Source organism: Rhinatrema bivittatum, chromosome 5, assembly GCF_901001135.1.
Source record: "Rhinatrema bivittatum chromosome 5, aRhiBiv1.1, whole genome shotgun sequence".
Lineage (NCBI taxonomy): Eukaryota > Metazoa > Chordata > Amphibia > Gymnophiona > Rhinatrematidae > Rhinatrema > Rhinatrema bivittatum.
The window spans coordinates 299,179,139-299,201,871 of NC_042619.1; the positions used below are offsets into that span (position 1 = coordinate 299,179,139).

Genomic DNA, 22,733 nt, shown 5'->3' on the forward strand with positions numbered 1-22,733 from the left:
TACTTATAATTCCTTCCTAAAGATCTAGGTTATTTCCCCTTAATTTAGTAACAAGTAGTCACCAGCTCATAGTCAGTTACTAAGAACATAAGACTTGCTATAAAACAGGGCACTCCACTAGTCACCTTTTTCTATTGGGAAGATTTACCATTTAGCCTACTCTGTTTTCTATCTTTTAACCAGTTGGCAATCCACAATAGGACACTGCCCCTTATTCTATGACATTTTAATTTCCCAAGTATCATCTCATGAGGGACTTTGTCAAATGCTTTCTGGAAATCCAGTTACACTATATCAACTGGCTCACCTTTATCCACGTTTATTTACGTCCTCAAAAAATATAGCATATTGGTGAGGCAAGACTTCCCTTGGCTAAATCCATGCTGACTTTGTCCCATTAAAACTATGCTTATCTATATCTTCAGCAATTTTGTTCTTTATGATAGTTTCTACCATTTTGCCTGGCACAGACATCAGGCTCACTGGTCTGTAATTTCCTGGGATCTTCCCTTGATCCCTTTTTAAAAATTTGCCTTACATTGGCAATCCACCAATGTTCAGGTACACATTATCAATAATATCATTTGCACATTTCCAATAGCAGATCTGCAATTTCATTTCTCAGTTCTTTCAGCACTCAGGGATATATACCATCTGGTCCCGATGATTTACTACTCTTTAGTTTGACAATTTGCTCTAGTACATCTTCAAGGTTCACTGAGATTTGTTTCATTTCCTCTGAATCATCTCCTTTGAATATCATTTCTGGCATCTTTCATCTTCCTCAGTGAATACCAAAGCAAACAATTAATTTAGTCTCTCTGCTTTGGCATCCCTAAGTGCCCCTTTTACCCTTTGATCAATGATAAATTGGGCTTTTAAGCCCAAACAGTACTCTAGCCCCTTCTGGCCATTCTCAGCATGATACCAATAGCCTTGCAACAACCTGAGAGAAATACAGGTGAATTTCGCATATATAATGTACCAAGCACTATGCAAGCAAAGGACCTGTTTTACTCTGACACAGCAGTAGTGCTTCAGCTAGGATCAACCCTCGCCTGCTGTCATACTGCAATAAAATACTAAGTGAACAACGCCTCTGCATGCTCTTTAACTTATCCTTGGGACTGTCAAGATAGCTGACCAGGAAAAAACAAGTATCTCCTAGTGCATGCCCAATATCACATTTGAGAGAAGACCAGCTTTTCAAAAGAAAGTGGTTTTCTCCTACTAAGGCTGTACAGTGCTTATACTTTAGCACTTTGGAAACCTGTAAATCAATTGACTTCAGAAATGCTAGTTTAATATAACTGGATGGCCACATTAAGGAGTCAAACTAAATCCACCAAGAAAAGGTTTTAGATTTTATTCTGAAACAGGGCCTGTCTCCCTTACAAAAATCCAAATAATTCCAGCACAATTCTCCACTGGTATTTAGCAAAGTAAGGAGAGTATGGTGGACTTGCACAGCATTCATGTTTTCCTCATAAAGCAATCTCCAAGGAATGCTTCCTGCAACTGCAATTTGTACAGACACAAACTTCTACACATAGTAACATAGTAATGACAGCAGAAAAAGACCAAAATGGTCCATCCAGTCTGCCCAGCAAGCTTAGCAAGGTAGTACCGGTAACTGCCGCTCTGTGCAGATTATGCCCATGTTTCTCTTAGGGGTAGTAACTGCTACATCTATAGAAATGCAGTCATACAAGTGCAAACTTGTCCTCCCCCAGCTCCCACAACCACCATCCAACATGCCTGACCATCGTAGACGTAGGCCCGGCTCAGTACCTGGACTAGTTGGCAACTTGCCCTCTGGACCTTAAGTAAGATTGTGCAGTAAGAGAATATATCTGGGGGACTACATTTAAGTGTTACTGTAGCACTGAAAAGAATAATACACAGCACAACTTAATATTGCTATATGGTAACTTAAAAATTATTTTTAAAACTTGACCTACATATTATACTAAATTATGCAGGACTAAAATATTTTTACCTAGCTTATGTAACCACTGCAAACTCAAATCCAAGCTGGTGTATTTAAGAATTGTGTTTCTGGTGTTGGGAACATTATGTAGCACAGATTATTCCATGTGGAAATACCATATAAATACACTTCAGAGAACAGTGACTCCATACCAAAATATATATGTATAAAAATAAGATTATGCTTTATGTATGTGTGCTTGAGCACCTAATACAAATATTGTAGTATTTTGTAAATACATACAAATAACATGTCTTTACTAGCTTAGGAAACCATTCAGGTTGTTGAAATGAGATATAGCACTTCTTTCTGAAAAGGCCAAAAAAGTACATTTTTTTCTTTTTTTTTTTTTTTTGGAGGAGAGAGTGGAGGAAAAGGGGCATATTTTTTTAGAATACCTAGGCACCAAAAGTAAATCAGAACAGGATAATGTGTGTTTTTTCATACACCCCAGAATACAACGGCACACCCCTTTCAGGTTGGAAAACACACAACCAGTTAAATTTCAGCATGTTGGCTCTCTTTTGTACCTTCCTGCAACAAAGCATCTTCTGAAACATCTACTCAATCCAGGAGAACTGTGGGAATACTTTCACTGCTGCTAGAACTATTATGCTTCCCATATAGCATTTTGCTGGCTTAAGAAGCTATGTCTGCACTCTGATATCCACCTCATTATAATAGTATCTTAGCAAAATCCATAAATAGTTATATTTACCCTGTACTATATACATAAATAAACCACTTATTTTAAACAAAATTACAGTGTCTATACAGTGCAATATATGGCCTCACTCAACCTCTAAGATAGTAAGAAAATATAGGATGCTGGTGGAAAAGTTATTTCTCTATAGTGTATGAATTAGTAAGCATTTGTTACTCTTGCACACTATTTCATTCTGCATGACCACTCCTCAAAGCCTCACTTAGGCAAAAGATCACGCTGTGCCTTTCATGGCAATGAATCCAAACATCCACTAGGAAATAAAAGAAAAAAACCCACACACAAACACAAAAAAAGATTGAAACAAAATAAACAAAAAATAAACCCCATTCCCATTGTGACAATTTCAAAGCATGTGGGAGATGTGTGAAATTTGGGCATGCTTTGCTGAGAACCATGCAATAAAAACAATGTATGTTATTTCGAAGTGGTTCTATCATTTTCCTAAACTGGCATTTTAGTTCTTAAAATTACTATTGTGCTATCACAAAAAGATAAAAAAAAAAAAAAAAAAAAAAGACTCACACATACAAAATGTTACACTACTGCACAGCTCAGTTGCTCCAGGCTTATCTTGTGCTATGTATGCCAGCAAACTACTGTAAAAAGGTTAACAATTGGGTGATGCCTGATTATAGTCCAGTCCTTATTTAATTTATCCTCTATCAATGCACTAGTTGGTTTAAAATCAGTTTCAAATAAATTCTAAAGCAATTAAATATAATCTGAAAATGAGCAAACTGATTAGGTGAAGAAAGTTAAAGACTGCATGCTCTCCCAGCCATATTTTTATGAATGGAGTGAAGCTTTGTGTGGAGAATTTTGGAAGAGAGAGAGAGTAAGAAAGAGGACCCTCTTAGCTTTACTTGATTTGTGGCTTATGCAGGATGTTGAAGAGTTCATAAAGATGCCAACTTATATACAAAAGCATTGCACTTGGGAGTCGAGGTGCTGTGTGATAGCTGCATGGACAAAAGTAAAGCCGAGACCACATCCGTATGGATGAAACTTCTTAATGCCGTATCATTGGCCTGCAAATCTCATGCTAGTGGAAGGCAATCCTATCGCTGGCCGGCCTCGCGGACCCTACACGCCACAGCGGTGATGAGAGCTGCTCCTTTTCCGCTGCCGTCCTCTGAGAGCAGAAAGGTCACCTCACACTTTGGAGACAGTTCCTTCACAGTCTTGTGCATGACTGCCGAAAAGCTGTGGGCCAAAATGCAGGTTTAGTGAAAATATTTTGAAGATAGACAAGGGGTTAATAGTGTCATGAGGTGATCATTGCTACTTCCATCCACTTTTTCTTTTCTCCCTTACAGATTAAATGCAGTAATCAAGAATCTCGTCTGAAAAAAGGGCATTAACAAGCAATGAATAACTTATCGGGGTGAACACCCCCTCTGCTTTTTGACAGACTGGATATTAAAACAAAAAGACCCATCCTGTACTTTCCAGTCATCATAACTTCAAAATACATACATATGTGGTTATAAAATGAGTTTTGGAAATGATCAAGACAAGGATAAATTAATTGTAATCAGTGATCATAGCCATAACACTCCACTCCATTCCACCCACTTCTATTTTGATGTTGGGCTTAAGTCCTCATTGTTGTTTACAGAGTTGGGCGAGTGCACGATAAACACTACCATTTGTAACAATGAGGCAACTATTCAGTTGGCCGTTTAGTGGATAAGTTACCCGGCTAAAAAGTTAGCTGGATAATTTGTCCAGTATATTCAGCGAGATAAAGATCCCGCTGAATATACTTATTTAAAGTTATCTGGCTACACACAGAGGGATAAATTTAGCCCTAACCAGCCACTGGTTGAATATGGCCGGTTAGACAAAGTTATCCAGCCTTATGAGGCCGGATAACGTTCTATTTACCTGGATATCTTCAGAGATATCCGAGTAAGTAGCGCATCTTCCAAAAAAAGGTCGCAGGCCTCCTGGCACCCTCCCCGCCTAAAAATTGTACAATTGGCCATCCTCTTCAGCCACCTTCCCGCCTCCATCCCAGGATGACACCCTCCCACCTACCTGTTAGCTTTAAACAGGGCCCCACTGTCCTGCCAGGATCGCTGGGCTTAGTGATCCCAGCCACTTCTAGTATTACTTAGGTAATAATTTATTTATTTATTTATTTAATTTAACAGTTTTTCTATACTGACATTAAAATACACATCATATCGGTTTACATGATAACAAAAGGTGGAAATTATAAATAACAGGGGGGGGGAGGTGGAGAACTAAGAGTAACTGGGAGTCGGGGAAAGGACCCCAACAATAGATAGGAGAGAAAACGAGAGGAACGGTAACTTCTAAGTAACGCAGGTTAAATAGTTTCAAGTGAAAAAGAGTATAAGGTTAAGTAAAGTGCAGGAGTACAGATAAAGAGGGGGTGCAAGAGTACAGAATATTTAAATGTACGAAAAATATATGGTGCAGTGAGGTGTGAGTGTAAGAAAATATACAGGGGGTACAAGAGTACAGGAGAACAAAGGGGAGGGGTCCAGTGGGTCGAGGCGGAGAGTATGGAAATAAACATGGAATAATGACGGAAGCGTTACACCAAAAGTATGTTTCCAGTATTATTACCTAAGTAACGCTGGAAATGGCTCGGGCAAAGGGAGGTTAAAGAAAAAAAAAAAAAAAAAAAAAAAAAAAGAGGGGAGCCCTATTTATTTAGGGGTATGAGAGATCCTAGAAGAGAAGAGAAAAAGCATAGGGAGGGAGGGGAAAAGAGAAGTAATTCCAATAACTGTAACCAAGAAAACCTCTGTTCCAACAACTGGAAACTCCCTGGTCCTTTGGTTGTGCTCAGCCGAAGGAAGGAGTACAAGTCTTATCTCGAAAGTTACCATCCAAATTTCTATTTCTTTCACCAGCCCTAACTCAGCTCATAGCATGCGATGCTTGCCTGCCATTTCCTGGCGTTAGAGAATATTGGCAGGATGAGGTTAGGGCTGGAGCTTATAAGGAATAATGTCAGCAAACATGTCTCCATCTGCTGGTTGGGAGGCATAATCCATGCTTCTGGGCTAGTCTGGCTGGATGAAGAGGAATGGCGATGATACTGAGCAATTGCAGTTGTGAAACAGGATACAGACAGCTAGCTGGGCTCCAAATATAGCTTAAGTATGTCCAAAAGAGAATTATTCCTTACCTGCTAATTTTCGATCCTGTAGTACCAAGAATCAGTCCAGTGGGGTTATCTCCCCCTTCCAGCAGATGGAGTCAGAACTTTGAAGGATGCTTCCTTATAAGGTAGGGAACCCTCTACTAATCCTCAGTATGGAGTATATCAAAGCAAAGAGGAAAACCAGGATGGATCAAGAACAATAGAATTAAGTAACAAATAACAGTGTGCAATGGGCACACTGTGCTGAAGAACAATTTGAGCAGAGAGGCAATCCCAAACCCAATAAACAGTCAGGGAGGGCATCTGGACTGATCCTTGGTACTACAGGAACAAAGATTAGCAGGTAAGGAATAATTTTCTTTTCCCCATATGTACCAGGATCAGTCCAGATAGTGGGATGTACCAAAGCTTCCCTACGTAGGGTGGGCTCTGGAAAGCCCTGCTCGAATGACCCTAGAGCCAAAGGAGCCAAAAGTAGGCGACTGTATGTGTAGACGATAATGACGAGCAAAGGTATGTAATGATTTCCAAGTTGCCGCTCGACAAATCTCCTGGAACGAGACAGACTGCATCTCCGCCCAGGAAGCAGCCTGAGCTCAAAGAGAATGGGCCTTGACACCCGCCCCAACGTAGGCCACCGAGATCGCCTCCTTCAGCCAGCGAGTAATAGTAGTTTTCGACGCCTTAGCCCCCTTCTTCGGACCATGCCAGAGAACGAAAAGATAGTCCAACAAGCGAAAATAATTAGTGACTTCCAGATAGTGAATGAGGATACGCTTGACATCTAGCTTGCGTAGATCCGCTGATGCGTCTGCTGAGAAGGACGGAAGCTCTACCGTCTGATTCAAGTGGAACTCTGAAACCACCTTGGGCAGAAAAGAAGGCACAGTGCGCAAGGAAACTCCCAAATCCATAAAACGAAGATAGGGCTCTCTGCAAGAGAGTGCATGAAGCTCCGAGATTCTGCGGGCAGAACAGATAGCTACCAGGAAAACCGTCTTGAGAGTGATATCCTTGAGGGTCGCGGAACGCATGGGTTCAAAGGGTGGCCCGAACCAAGATTCGGAGAACGAGATTGAGACTCCATGAAGGATAAAGAGCGTGGACCGGGGGTTTCACGTGCTTCACCCCCCTGAGGAATCGGATGATATCTGGGTGAAAGGAAAGGGAAGTTCCCTCTCGTTGATGAAGTAGAGAGCCTAGGGCAAAGACTTGCACTCTCAGCGAGTTGTAGGCCAGACCCTTGTCCAGTCCCTGTTGAAGAAAAGATAGGATCTGAGCCGAGGCAGTCCGTGGCAACACAGGTATGGAGGCAGACCAGTTCTCAAAAACCTTCCATACCCTGATATAGGAGATGGAGGTAGATGTCTTTCTAGCCTTGTGGAGGGTTGAGATAATGGCCTCTGGGTATCCACGCCGTCTCAGCCGGTGCCTCTCAAAAGCCAGGCCGCAAGACAGAAGCAATCGGCCTGGGCGAAAGATACTGGATCCTGACGCAGCAAGCGTGGAAGGTGACCCAGATGAAGAGGTCCATCCACTGCGAGGTTGATCAAGTCTGCAAACCAAGGGCGACGGGGCCATTTCAGCGCCACCAGAATTACCGGGCCCTGGTGGGATTCTATTCTCCGGAGCACCTTGCCCACCAGAGGCCAAGGGGGAAACACGTAGAGGAGAACGTGACGGGGCCAGGGGAGGACAAAGGCATCCACTCCCTCTGCGTCGTACTCTCTTCTGCGACTGAAGAACCGAGCTGCCTTGGCATTCCGGGAGGTTGCCATTAGGTCCAGGTAGGGGGTCCCCCATCTGTGGAACAGGAGATTCACCACCTCCTCTGAGTTCCCACTCTCCGGGATCTAGATGTTGACGACTGAGAAAGTCGGCTTGAAAGTAGTCTGCGATGTGGGAAGCCGCTAGGCGGGAGAGGTGAGTCTCCGCCCATGCCATCAACCTGTCTGTCTCCCGAGAGACATGCCGGCTCTTCGTGCCCCCTTGGCGATTGATGTAGGCCACAGTGGTCGCATTGTCAGAGTATTCGGACTGCGCGACAATGGACGAGAGATAGGAAGCGTTTCAATGCCAGACACACTGCTCTGGTCTCCAAGCGATTGATCGGCCAAGTTGCTTGGGACGGCGTCCACTTCCCTTGCGCAGAACTCATCTGACACACTGCTCCCCAGCCAGAGAGACTGGTGTCCGTCGTGACGATTACCCATTTTGGGATGTCCAAAAGAACACCCTGGAGAAGATGAGACAGGTTGAACCACCACGAGAGAGACTGTCCTTGGCTCCCTGCGGGAGGGGAAAGATGGCTTGGAAGTCCCGAGACACCGGCTTCCAGCGGGAGAGCAAGGCGCGCTGTAAGGGACGCATATGTGCAAACGCCCAGGGGACCAGATCAATGGTGGAAGCCATGGATCCCAAGACCTGGAGGTAATCCCAAGCTGTTGGAAGCGAGAGACTGATGAATCACTGTATCTGAGCTATGAGTGTATGAGTCCTGTCCGGGGGCAGAGACACCTTGCCCAGCGCTGTGTCGAAATGCGCCCCCAGGAAGTCCAGAGACTGAGATGGAGAAAGGCTGCTCTTGGCGAAGTTGAGCACCCAACTGAGGGAGTGAAGAAGCGTCAACACCTTGTCGACCACCCGGTGGCACTGGGCTGAGGACTTTGCCCGAATGAGCCAGTCGTCCAAGTATGGGTGCACCAAGACTCCCTCCCTCCTACTACTATCAACACCTTCGTGAAGGTTCGAGGAGCGGTTGCAAGACCAAAGGGTAGAACCTGGAACTGGAAATGCGGTCCCAGAATCTTGAATCGCAGAAAACACTGATGTGCTTGGAGGATGGGAATGTGTAGATAAGCTTCTGTCAGATCCAGGGAGGCCAAAAATTCTCCGGAGTGTAGAGCCGCTATCACGGAGCGCAAGGTTTCCATCCGAAAGTGGGGAATCTTGAGGGCCCTGTTGACCACCTTGAGATCCAAGATCGGGTGGAATGAACCTTCCTTCTTGGGGACTATGAAGTATATCGAATAATGTCCCCGGGCCTACTTCCGGGGGGGGGGGGGGGGGGGGGGGGGGGGGAACAGGACTCCAACGAATCACTCTGAGAGCCAGAAGCCTGTCGAGTGTCTGCCGGACTATGAGTTGTTTCTGGACTGGGCCACATGGAGAGAAGAGGAACCTGTCTCTTAGCAGCCGAGCAAATTCTAACGCATAGCCGTGTCTTAGAATATCCAGAATCCACTGATCTGACGTGATGTTGACCCACTCCTCGTAGAAAATGGAGAGACATCCCCCTATCCTGGGGATCGGGGAGTGGGCCGGCATAGCTTCATTGTGAAGACTTGGAGGACGTCCCCTGGGCCGGACCAGAGCGGGGCTGTCTTCGGGCACGAAAGGACTGAGTCCAGGATTGAGATTGAGAGGATGGCTGATGAGGGACTGCAGTCCTTGTCTGGCTGAAATTACGTTGATTCCTGAATCGACTTCTAGTGGAACTAAACGAGGAAGAAGAAGAACGAGGGCGATCCTCTGGTAGTTTGTGTACCTTATTCTCTCCGAGGGACTTGATAATCTGGTCCAGATCCTCCCCAAATAGTAGCTTGCCCTTGAAGGGTAGGGATCCCAGCTGCGACTTGGAAGAAGAATCCACCGACCAGTTGCGGAGCCAGAGGAGGCATCTAGCCGAAACTGCAGAAAACATAGATCTGGCCAAGACTCTCAGAAATGTCATATAGAGTGTCTGCTCCATATGCTATGATGGCCTCCAGGTGGTCTGCCTGAAGTGCTTCCTCAGGAGGCAACTCCTGGGAGCTGAGCAGCTGTTGAAGCCAGCGGATGCCTGCACGCTGAGGAAAGGAACTATAAATGGCCACCCGGACCCCCAGGGCGGACACCTCAAAAACTCTCTTAAGATAAACTTCTAGTTTTGATCTTGAAGGTCTCGCAAGGCTGCACCACCCATTACTGGAATGGTAGTTCTTTTCGTCACCGCTGAGACTGCAAAATCTACTTTGGGAACCTTAAGAAGCTCCAGGAAATCATCCGGGAGAGGATATAGCTTATCCATGGCTCTGCCGACCTTGAGGGAGGTCTCCGGAGAATCCCATTCCCTGGATAACAGTTGAAGGAACATGGAATGAGAAGGAAAGTACCTACACGGCGGACGTAGACCAGCCAGAAGGGGATCCCCCTTTCTTCGCTGGTGGATTAGGCTCAGGCGGGTCCAGAGGGGCCTCAATGTCCAAGGGGGATGAGCTGGACCCCCTCATGTGGAATGAGGGGGTCCAGCTCATCCCTCTGGAAGATCCGCACACTCTAGGATCATCCCCTTCCAATTGAGCCGTAGTTGAAGGTTCATCCGGATCCTGCTGAGGAACAGACCCGACCCCCCCCCCTTCCCACAGAGGGGTGTACCAAATGGACCCTTGGAGCACTTTAGGTGGTCCAGAGGTACCTCTGGTCCCGGGACCCTTGGGCACTCCCCACGGTCTGGGCACTTCCCAAGACCTCAGTGGAATCAGCCATTCTGGGTACTTTAGGAGGAGGAGGTCCCGCCAAAAATTCCTGGTGCTGGCCCATCCTGGCTAGGTAAGCATTGTGAAGCAGGAGAACAAAATCCGTGGAAAACGGAGGTGGCCCCGATGAAGAAAGAGTGGGAAGATCCCCTGACAGAGAAAGGCTCCACAGGTGGAACGGGTGTCAAAACCGGCAGCTGAGATGAAAAAGGCGCGTCCTGCTCTTCTGATAGCGCTGGAGCAGCCGAAGCAGCCGAGTCTGGAGACAAAATGGCTGCCGTTCCCACGGTCAGCGAGATCGGGGCCGGCCCCTGTCCATCGAGGTGCGCCGGAAGACTAGAACCAGAGCGGCCCGGCGGTTGAGAGGGTCCCTCCCCACCAGGGAGGCAAGCTGTGCAAATCCCCTCGTGGGAGAGCCTCGACCTGGGCTCTCTACAAGCGCAGCACCTGGACGAATGAGGCATGGGGATCCCCAGAGCCGCGAGGGAATCAGCTGATTTCAACGCGAGAAACAGGCAGGGTTTAAAGCTGCGGGAAGCGGGAAAAACCTCTGCTTCAACCTGTTCTTCCTCACACTCACCAGGTTCGTGGCTGTAAGAAGCGGGTAATAGCCTCCGCTTCAGTCCTGCTCTCTCTCTATCCCTCAGCGACCCACAGATAGAGGCACAGAGGAATAATGCCTCTCTGTGCCGGCTACCTCGAGGAAAACGGCATCTCAGGGGCAGTGGGTCGGATAGCAACCACAGGGGAAGAGGTCGGCACCACCGACTTGCACCCCAGAGAGAGGAAGAGAGGAAATAACCTGTCAAAAGGAAATAAAAACAAATTTACCCCGACAACAGAGATGGGAGGGGTGGGGAGAGCTGCAAATAGTATTGCCTGCAAGTTATAGAATGCTCCCACTAAAACAGGAGCGGAGGCTACAGGAAAGCTCTCCAAAAAATTCCCTCAGAAATTCAAAATTCAAAAGATTTTTTTTTTTTTTAATTAGACTTGATCCATCCAAAAGAAAGGAAAGCTGAGGAAAATAGAGAAAATTCCTAAAATAGCTTTCTAGTCATCTCAGTGGGAAATGAAAGCCACCACTGTCATCTACTGGAGTCAAGAGAATACTGGGGATTAGTAGAGGGTGCACTACCTTATAAGGAAGCATCCTTCAGAGTCATATCTGACTCCATCTGCTGGAAGGGGGAGATAACCCCACTGTCTGGACTGATCCTGGTACATACAGGGAATAATCAGTTTCTTGCATCTCATGCTAAATGAAGCACCATGAACTATAGAGGGAAAACTGACTTTACAAAATACTTGTCTGTGGCTATTTTCCCACTTCTAACAGCAGCTTACAAATATATAAATATATAAATATATATATATATAAATATATATATATATAAATATATATATATATAAATATATATATATATAAATATATATATATATATATATATATATCTTTACACACACATTTTTTTTTTTAAATTTATTTTTATTATTATTATTTTTTTAATACCCATCTCAATGGATCATTAATTTTAGATTCAGACCAAATCTGGTCTCCTTACAGTTCACAAAACAGGAAGTTCCACTGTAATAGGAATTACAGATGACCCCAGGAACCTTGTACAAACTTTGTAGAATTTAAATCGCACCCCCCAAAAAAAAAACAAAAAAAACACAGACCCAGTGAATTTTCTCACTGTTCAGCTCAGGATTCTCTTACTTTCACCATAGCCTCTTAAGATGGCCATAAATCCACATTTGCTCTGGCTTCACTGCAACTTATTTCTGCAGTACAGTGAGTCTGGTGGAAAACAAGTTTCATATTGGTACTATAATTACTAATCTTATACACAGAAGTATGCCTGGGATAGTTATTTTGGGAGTAGCTAATAGTGGATGAAATGTATGCAACTTGGATGTTTGGTGTCACTTCTAGTATCAAGTGTGAACTCAACAGGAAATCAATCCATATTTATATTGCAGTAATTTTCTTCATGAAGAATAGAATAGAGAGTGGAGCCTAATTCACTGACCCAGAACCAGATAAGGGCATAACTTAAACCACAAGCAGAAAGGTTTCAAGGGTAAAATGGCATAAAAAGCATCTTACTGTGGGTGAAGCTTGTAGAGTGTCCCATCCACACCAACAGTAACCTTCAAGAAATCCAGGCGACGGTTCTCTCTGATTTTGTCCACCACAGCAGCTATGCCAGCACCACAGAGCTGAGCTGCCCTCTTAGCCACTATGGTGCACACCTCTTTCACAATGATGCTGTCGTCACAGGTACTCTCTAGACCCAGGTGCTGCAGGATGGCACGGACCTGAAGTAGGGCCAAACAGTCACTGCAAGACAAAAAGAGCATATGGAGGTCGATGTTTGTCACTGATGAGTCTCCAGTATACTGTGAAAACTTGTTTTATCAAGGACTTTGGCATCAAGTTCTTCAGTGTAGGGTATTCAGCATTTACTGAAGAAGATTTTCTTCCATGCATTGTCAATACACTTCAGAAACTAGGTCTTGTCAATCACTCTGTTGAATATAAATTGTTCTTCATTTGCTGGAGACTAGAGGGATGAGCAGAGCCAGTCCTCATTTTATCCCATTGCATACAAAGAGAGAGGTAGTTCAGATTTCCCTGTAATAAGGTAAAACCAGGACTGGTTCACCATGTCTTCTTTGATATGGATCTGTATGGTCACCTTATGAGCCAAAAAAAACCCAAACACTAAATTAAAAATTCTTTTTTTTTTTTCAATGCAAGCATTGTCACGAGTGTATCCAAATGTGGCTCCCATGGTACACACTGGGTGGCCATTAGTGTGCAGTGGGTTTAATTATTCAGTAGCTGCTTTGTACTGAAGCTTTATGTATCAGCAACTCCCATTGATACATCTGAGGTGCCAATCTGCACCTAAAGGAATTTTTATTTTGAAAAGATAAAATTCCATCTGCTCTACAAGGAAGAAAAGATCCAAGAGCCAACTATACAACAACCATATGTAATGTACCCTAAGGGCTCAGGGCATTATAATTGTAAAGAAGCTAATAGGAAAAAAATTCAAAGATTTTCAAGAAAGGGTGGGAACAGTCGCCTTTTCTGGGTTTTTTCCATTTATTAAATGGTTTTGGTCATACTTTTAAAAAAGAATTCACATTCTATTTCAAATGAACACAGTTGTGAGTACAACTGATAAGAACAAGAGGCTGTCTCTTCTTTCTCACCATTTCCCCCACCCCACAACATTCTTTACCTTTCAATTTGTGACAGGAATTTAGTTTCAAATATACCCCTGGTCTTCAATCTCTCAGAGATCCGGCCTCGGAAGAGCAGCCCCCGCTTTGTGAAGTCTATCAGGATGTTTCGCACAATCTCTCCCAAGTACATGCCGCTAATCATCTTCTCAAACCTGCAGAGCGACACACAGTTTAAAACCAAAGTTTAATGTGATACAAACAGCATAATGCAGCTTTTATGCTACAGAAAGTTCTGTCCCACATTTTTTTTTATAGAGAGAGAAGGGGAAGTAGGGGAAGTAGTGGGAGGGGACAAGGAACCCCAGAAATGCTTAGATAAGCTTCCTTTATGGTCAGATGCACTAAAAAGGTTTCCCTCTTGTGTCTATAGGAAAAGTACTCAGTGCATCTGACCCTTAGTAAATTTTAAGGGGTAGATTTTAAAAGGTGTGCGCACACTACCCGGCGCACGCACATGTATGCTCGATTTTATAACATGCAGCCCTACTCTAACCCCCCCGCCCTTTGTCTTACATTTTGGGCCTGTTACCGGGCAGGAGCAAGTTGCGCTCACCTGCAGCCTGTCGGCACGCGATCCTTCGACACAGCAGCAATGGCCGCTGTGTTGGAGGCCTCTGGCCCCACCCCCGGACCGCCCCTTTTTACAAGCCCCAAAGCTTTACACGCGCCCCGGGGCTTTTTCAAATAGGCCCAGTGCGCGTAGGGCTTTTAAAATCCGGCCCTAAATGTTTTAATACTTGCTCTATTCCCACCTGCAGAATTGAGGAACAAATCCCAGTAAACCTCAGCACAATTGCGCCCTTATTTGACCCCCAGTCTAGCTGTCAATAAACTCACCAGTAGTAAACTGGAATTAGATCTTACCTGATAATTTCCTTTCCATGAGTCCAGTCAGACCAATCTGGACAAATATGTTATGCCTACTGACCAGTAAATGGAGACACAGATCACCAGGCTTACTAACGCCACACCTTATATGCATCTGTGCTGACCTCAGCCTACCAGTATCTTTAACGAGCTAAGTGGATATCTTCAGACAAATGTAGTATTCTTTTTTTTTTTTTTTTTTGTAGCCAGAGGGCTTCCAAGGGAAATAAATCAACTTGGAAGCCAAGGTTGCCAACTGGCTCCAGATTTTCAGGACAGGTTGATCCAGGTACTTATAGTCTTGATTTTCTGAGGGAATGCAATAGGTAAATCAGAAATAGTCCCAGCATGCAATGGGATAATACCAGGACTGGATCAACTTGTCCTGAAAATCTAGAGCCAGTTGGCAACCCTATTGGAAGCAGAAACAGAAATTACTACAGAGTAAACCACTCACCTGTTATGAAGAAAAATCTGCAGATTGCAAATATGGCAAATTTCGAATAAAGAGCTACAAAAGTCTGATAGTATAGGGAGGATCTTGGACTGGTCTGTCTGGATGAAAGAAAATTATCAGAAAAGAAATAATTTCACCTTCCTCTTTATCCAGTCAGACCAGTCCAGACGAAGGGGATGTACCCAAGCTGCCTCTAAATACACTGGGACACTGCCAAATCCAGTATAAACAACAGCTCAGATTTAAATGAAACTCCCCCCCCCCCCTCTCTCAGATGATCACATCCCAGCGATATTATTTCACAAGGAATGCAAAGATGACCAAAAACTGCCTTACAAATCTCCAGAAGAGAGAGAAACCCCAGTTCTGCCCAAGGAACTTGAGCTCTGGTGGAATGTGCTCTCACCTGTTTAGGTAAGAACCTATCAGACTTCACATTGGCTCCCGTAATAACAGCTTTAAACCAACGTGTCACAGTAGCTGAAGTAGCTCCCTCACATTTCAATACTACACTATACAGTACAGAGGATCTGGTTTCCAAAAAGCAAGTACTAGTGACCTTGAGATATCTCAAGCACTCTCCTCGAATCCAAGGCGTGAAATAACCTGTATCCAGCCAAAACAGAATGTCTACTAAACGAAGACAAACAAATAGATTGACTCAAGATTAACTTTCGTAGAATGGTAGGAACCTTGCAAATTTGACTATATTCTTTGTGACCCATAAAAAAAAGGTTCTGCAACAAGGTGCCTGTAACTTCAAATCCTTCGAACTATGGAAATAGGTACTAGAAAAATAAACACTTCTATATAAGCATTCTTAGTGAAAAACCTTAAGCACAAATTGTGACCCTGATAAAAGGCCAACACCATATTCAGACCCTAAGATTTAACAGGAAACCTTAGCAGAGACCAAATGAATAAGACTTCCCTCAAACCAAGAGACATATCTGAATGTGAGGACAAGGTCCATACAACAATACCAGAGCTGTGACTTACATCAAGGAACTCTTGAAGGCCTTCTACTATCACTGGCACCGATGCCTTGCTAGGACTAAACTAGCTTCTGTAAAACCCAAAAAGCTTCTCAATCCGCACATAAGCTAAGAAGCAGAAGACTACTTAACCCTTAAAAAGAGTATTCCCTATGTTTGGAGTAACCCTTTATTTATTTTTTAACTAAGCGAGCCCTGTCAGAGGAGTCACATGATGTAGTAAGCCCAGTAAGACATGCTCACTTTCTGCTCCAGGTGCCATCCCCTTAAATTCAATTTTTAAGCTTTCATTTTCAGTGGATTAATGTTTTGGGAACCAGTAGCCCAATCAGCAAGGTTTATGGACAGATTTGCTTTTAAAAACAATAATGAAATGGATACTGGGTGCCAAAATGGACCAAGCCTACAAACAGCAAAATGGCCAGCGAGAGGGACAGCAAAACTTTGATGAAGCTATAATTAACATCTTAACCCCAGCGGGTCATGAGTGCCCTTTTGTAAATTTGAGGTGATTAACCCTATTATCGCAGAGCTGAAGGGCTTGATTATGGACATGGGTACAGGGCCGGTGAAGGGTATTAGGTGCCCTAGGCGAAACTTATAACCTGGCGCCTCCCCCGCTCCTTGTACTTCCCACACACAACTAAAAATTATGCATTTACAATAAAAGATTTTACATGGGAAAGGACATTGAAATAGAAATATCACAACATACATATTATATTAACATGCACTACTATGGTGCTAAGCAGAAAACCCTATCAAAAGAGGAAGCTCATATCGACTTAGGTCTATTGTAACCATATTGGGTATGATCTTGACCATCAGACAGCCATGAGTAAACTGAATTACAATATAGTGAATTCCCATAGGAAAACAGCACCAACTACCAGCACTCAAACAGTAACAGCCCTACCTACAAAAAGGAAACACTGCAAATATTACACCAGGCCCTAAAACACCAATATACCTCCTATTAGAAAAACAGAGCAAGTCAAGCTGCTATTGATCCCTACACAGAAGCTACATTCCAGCAGAATATCTCACCTTGGTCAAGCATGCAGAACACAGATGGACCCTTACCAAATACCGAATAAAGAGACCATAAAGTATAAATAGAAACTTGTAGACAAGTGAACTCAGTGCAACGAGCAAGACTCTGCATACAGTGTAAAACTGGGAAAACAGAATCACCATGCCTCATAAAAACATCATAATAAGATTACACTAATAAAATAAAATATTTCAAAACCACTGATAAAAAGAGAAAATCCAATAATTACATTCATATACAAATAAAATATTTCAAAACAGCAGACATCAAATAACCCTCAATAATTAAAACATTATAATAAAGATTTAAAAAAAAAAAAAAAAAAAGACCCTCTCTCCATGCCTGGGAACTTTTGATTGCGAATAATTTTGAGTGTCGTGGATTAGTTGGGGGAGGCAAGATGGGAGCACACAAACTTACTCCTCTCTCTCCTTCACATGTTTTTTGTGCTCTCCCCACACTCATATAGATGTTCTCACACAAACACATGCTTTCTGTCTCCCCCCTACACACACACTGTATATTCCCTGTGTCCTACCACATACACACTCTTTCCCCCTATGCCATCCCTTACACACTCTGTCCCCCATGCCATCTACCTACACAAACACTCTGTCCCCATCTCCCCAAACACACACACACTATCTGTCCTCTGCAATACACCTGCTCTCACACACACACACACAGTCTGTCCTCCTCCATACACACATACCTGCTATCACATTTATGCTCTGTCTCCCTTACACACACACACAAATACGTGACCTGAAGCACCACACATGGTCTACTTCCTCGAATAATGCAAGCAACGGCATAGGCAGTCGTCATCTTCTTGGGAAACTGCAGCATCTAGAGGCCTCCTCTCCCTCTTGTTTGTGGGACAGACACTTTCTTCAGTCAAACAGGCCATGCTTCTGATCCTCTCTTCAGCCGCGCGGGTCCTGCTAATGCTGATCCTCCTCTTCAGCTGCACGGGCCTGGCTCCCCATCCTCTTCTTCAGCCATGCCGGCCTTGCTGCAGTTGTTCCCGGTTCTTTTTTTCAGCTGGAAGGGCCCATTCAGCACTGCTCCAGTTCCTCTTCTCTGGCACTGGCCCTTTTTCTTCAGGCCCTTGCCTCCAGTCTTAGACTGGGCTTCCTTCTTCCTGCCTGCACCGGCCCCACTTCCTCTTCTGGCGCACAGCTGGGAAGAAGGCCCAATCCTGCAGGCTTTGCTGGGGAAAATAGCTGTGCTAAAAAAGTGAGACTGTGGCAGCCAAGGAGATGAAAATTAATGATTTGGAAATTTGCTCAAGGCGCAAAAATTTGAACTTCATTAGATTGTGAGACAGTGTGTGAGCATTTTAGAAAACTGGCTACCGCTAGCACTGGATTTGCCAGAATTGTTGTTTTACGTGAATTGTTTGGGGAGTGTACCATTTTGTTATCAGTGTATGCACCCAACCAATATGACCATCCCTTTTTTGCCACTCATCTCTCAGATGTGGCCTTTGGGGATTTTCCTGTAATTTTGAGTAGAGATTTGAACTGTGTGGCAGACCTTGCTCTTAAGAGAAGTCCTCTAAAATGCAGTTACACCATCCACTATGATGTTAGTAGAAGAATGGAGAATACTAAATCGTAGAGTCTGTGATTACACACACATGTTGCTAAAGCTCATGACATGGAAACCTGTATCAATTACCTTTTGTTGTCTGATTATCTAATAGTGTTGGAGCTGCTTTGATAGAAACACTGGTGATATCAGACCATTGTCCTGTCTCCTGCTAGCTGAGATATTGGAACAATAGTCCTAGGCAGAGTGGGGCCAATGTAATAAGCCGCACCAGTGGAGTAGCCAGAATTGATTTTCTGTGCGGGCACAAGGTTAACATGAGTGGGCTGTAGGCATACAGGTCCTATTATTGATAAATAATGCCTTAGCATGCACCCTACATGGGTTTTTCTAAGTAGTCTTCAATAGTGCAAAACTTCAAAATATTTTACCTCAATTATTTCGAGCACCAGCATTAAAAATTCCTTATTAATCTTTATTAATTTATTTTAGTTTATAAATGCACAAGAATATCATGTAAAAAGCAAGAGAAGAGCTAGGACAGTTCACATTACAACCAACAAAATATTCAAATTCCGGTGTCAACTAAGCAAAAAATATATCCCTGCACTGCTAAACATTTTAAGATGAATTTTAAAAGCCTGGCACGCGCCAAAACCAGGAGATACATGCACAAGTCGGGCTGGCGCACACTGAGCAGATTTTAAAAACCACCCAAGAACACGTGTACTTGCCGCTACACGCACAAATAAAAAGTTACCAAAAAGGGATGGGGCATGGGCGTTCCTGGATTTCACACTGAAATTAGCATGTAAATACGTTTTTGCCGTGGTTCGAGCTTTTTTTTTTTTCCTCAAGGAACCTAATTTGTCCTGTTTCGGAAAATTCGGAAAAATTACGTTTGTTTTTCAGGTTCCCCGAAACAGGACAAATTAGGAAATTTCGTTGAAATTGCCTAATTCGTTCAAAACAAACACACATCCCTAGTAAATACTTACACGCAAAGGCGTATGCCAGAGTCCCTGCCACGTAACTTTACTTCTGCTATGGATGCCGTGCAAGTTCAAAAATAAAGACAGATCGGCGAGGTTTTAAGGATCGGGGCTTACAGGTGGAAATCCTACCTGGGCATACTGGTAAAACTGGTAATGGGAGATGGTGACACAAGGACAGGATTTTCCAGTATTTGCATCATTTTTGGGAAAAGACTTTGTTTTGTAAGATCTGGGAGGAAGGTTCGGCTGCCCCTCTTCTTACCCATCCAAAGAGCATTTTGAGCTGTTAAGCCAGCCTGGATCTTTTAAAATCCCCCCACTTACATGGTAGAAGCAGCAAATGCGTGCATAAGTGTGAGTCCACTTAAAATTGCGCGCAGTCAGGCAATTTTATAACACACGTTATAAAACGGCCATGTCCCTGGGCGAGCTGACAAATGCGTGCACATGTGCGCCCGCATGACTGTTTAAAAGTTACCATCTCTGTGAAGTAACACAAACCCCTGCAAAAAAAAGACAGACATCTAGAACCTTGCCATACCATACAATCACAGCACTAACTCTCAGGACGCAAACCACGGAAACCTTATGAAAAAACTGCAATGCAAATATTACACCAAGCCCTAGGACATTAATACACCATCTTCTAGGGTAAAAGAACATGCTGGACTACTCAGAGAGACACTACACACTAGCAAAAATACACAAAGACAAAACAGAGGCTGACCCTTATCTAATGTAGAAATAAGGGACTACAAATTATGAACAGAAACATGCAGACAAAACCAAATAGGAAGCCTGAGAAACCACATTCTGAACAATGAAACTCTAAAGAGCGAAACACAAAAATATAAGAAATGCACATTCTAAAGAGAAAAACACAAAAATATAAGAAATGCACATTCCCAAAGAAGGCATCTCAAAATATATATATGGTCCTGGTTTTTTTCCACTTCTCTCATCAGTCTTTTCCTAATTCTTTTTCAGGGTCTCTCTTCTCTTTGTTTCTTCTATCTCGTCCTGTCTTCTTCCCTTCCTCCCTCACATACAGGCGTATCCTCTCTCTCACACAAGCTTTTACTTTCTCAAACATCTCCAAGCTCTCATTCTCACACACACACACGTACATCCAGGTTCCCAGTCACACACACACATCCAGGTTCCCAGTTTCTCACACACACAAATGTACATCCAGGTTCCCAGTTTCTCACACACACACACACACACGTACATCCAGGTTCCCAGTTTCTCACACACACACACACACACACGTACATCCAGGTTCCCAGTCTCACACACACACATCCAGGTTCCCATTCTCTCTCTCTCACACACACGTACATCCAGGTTTCCCATTCTCTCTCTCACACACACACACGTACATCCAGGTTTCCCATTCTCTCTCTCACACACACACACGTACATCCAGGTTTCCCATTCTCTCTCTCACACACACACACGTACATCCAGGTTTCCCATTCTCTCTCTCACACACACACACGTACATCCAGGTTTCCCATTCTCTCTCTCACACACACACACGTACATCCAGGTTTCCCATTCTCTCTCTCACACACACACACGTACATCCAGGTTTCCCATTCTCTCTCTCACACACACACACGTACATCCAGGTTTCCCATTCTCTCTCTCACACACACACACGTACATCCAGGTTTCCCATTCTCTCTCTCACACACACACACGTACATCCAGGTTTCCCATTCTCTCTCTCACACACACACACGTACATCCAGGTTCCCATTCTCTCTCTCACACACACACACGTACATCCAGGTTTCCCATTCTCTCTCTCACACACACACATGTACATCCAGGTTTCCCATTCTCTCTCTCACACACACACACGTACATCCAGGTTCCCATTCTCTCTCTCACACACACGTACGTACATCCAGGTTCCCATTCTCTCTCTCACACACACGTACGTACATCCAGGTTCCCATTCTCTCTCTCACACACACGTACGTACATCCAGGTTCCCATTCTCTCTCTCACACGTACGTACATCCAGGTTCCCATTCTCTCTCTCTCTCACACACACACACACGTACATCCAGGTTCCCATTCTCTCTCTCTCACACACACTCACACACACGTATATCCAGGTTCCCATTCTCTCTCTCTCACACACACACTCACACACACGTATATCCAGGTTCCCATTCTCTCTCTCTCTCACACACTCACACACACGTATATCCAGGTTCCCATTCTCTCTTTCACACACACACGTACATCCAGGTTCCCATTCTCTCTCTCTCACACACACTCACACACACGTACATCCAGGTTCCCATTCTCTCTCTCACACACACACACACACGTACATCCAGGTTCCCATTCTCTCTCTCACACACACTCACACACACGTACATCCAGGTTCCCATTCTCTCTCTCTCACACACACACACACGTACATCCAGGTTCCCATTCTCTCTCTCTCTCACACACACGTACATCCAGGTTCCCATTCTCTCTCTCACACACGTACATCCAGGTTCCCATTCTCTCTCTCACACACACGTACATCCAGGTTCCCTTTCTCTCTCACACAGAGCCTCTTCTTTAGGCACCACCAAACTTTCTGGCATGGGAATGGGATCCCGTGACAGCCTTGCTGCTCAGACCTGCTTCTTTGCTGCTCCAGGAATGGAATCCCGCAATGTTCTTACGGCTCCAGCCCATTTCTTCACAGTCTTGGGGATGGGATCCAGTAATGGCTTTGCCCCAACAAGCCTCTTCCAGTGTCTGACAACTCTGGTTGGTTGGGGCTGAGCTAAACGTGGGTGGGCCACTACTTTTTCCTATCCACTCCCTGATGGGTAATAGCGGCATCCCAGAAATATTTTGGGCTTCAAGACATTTTACTTGGTAGGAAGCCTGGCGAGACCCTGCATACACCTGAATTCAGGGAATGAGGAACAGTGTTTTGGAGGCTATACAGGTTAGGGAAGACCTGCCCCTCTACACCCTTGACAAGGAATGAGGAGGTGGTGATCCAAGGCCAGGACTTTCCGGGTATTTGCATCATTTTTGGGAAAAGACCGTTTTGGAAGATCTGGGAGGAGGGTTTGGCTACCCCTCTTCCTACCCATCCAAAGGACATTTTGAGCTGTTAAGCCAGCCTGGATCCTACACATTAGGAATCCT

General features: G+C 44.3%; 1 protein-coding gene across 1 annotated transcript in view; it reads right to left on the reverse strand.

Moving 5' to 3' along the window:
* Positions 1-2,151: 2,151 nt before the first annotated feature.
* Positions 2,152-22,733, reverse strand: part of LOC115092831 (hexokinase-2) — a gene marked incomplete in the record, with an annotated part of 149,332 nt that continues 128,750 nt past the window's right edge. The window contains 3 exon segments of the mRNA XM_029604163.1: positions 2,152-3,920; positions 12,490-12,723; positions 13,634-13,789. Coding sequence (XP_029460023.1) covers positions 3,776-3,920; positions 12,490-12,723; positions 13,634-13,789 — 535 coding nt within the window.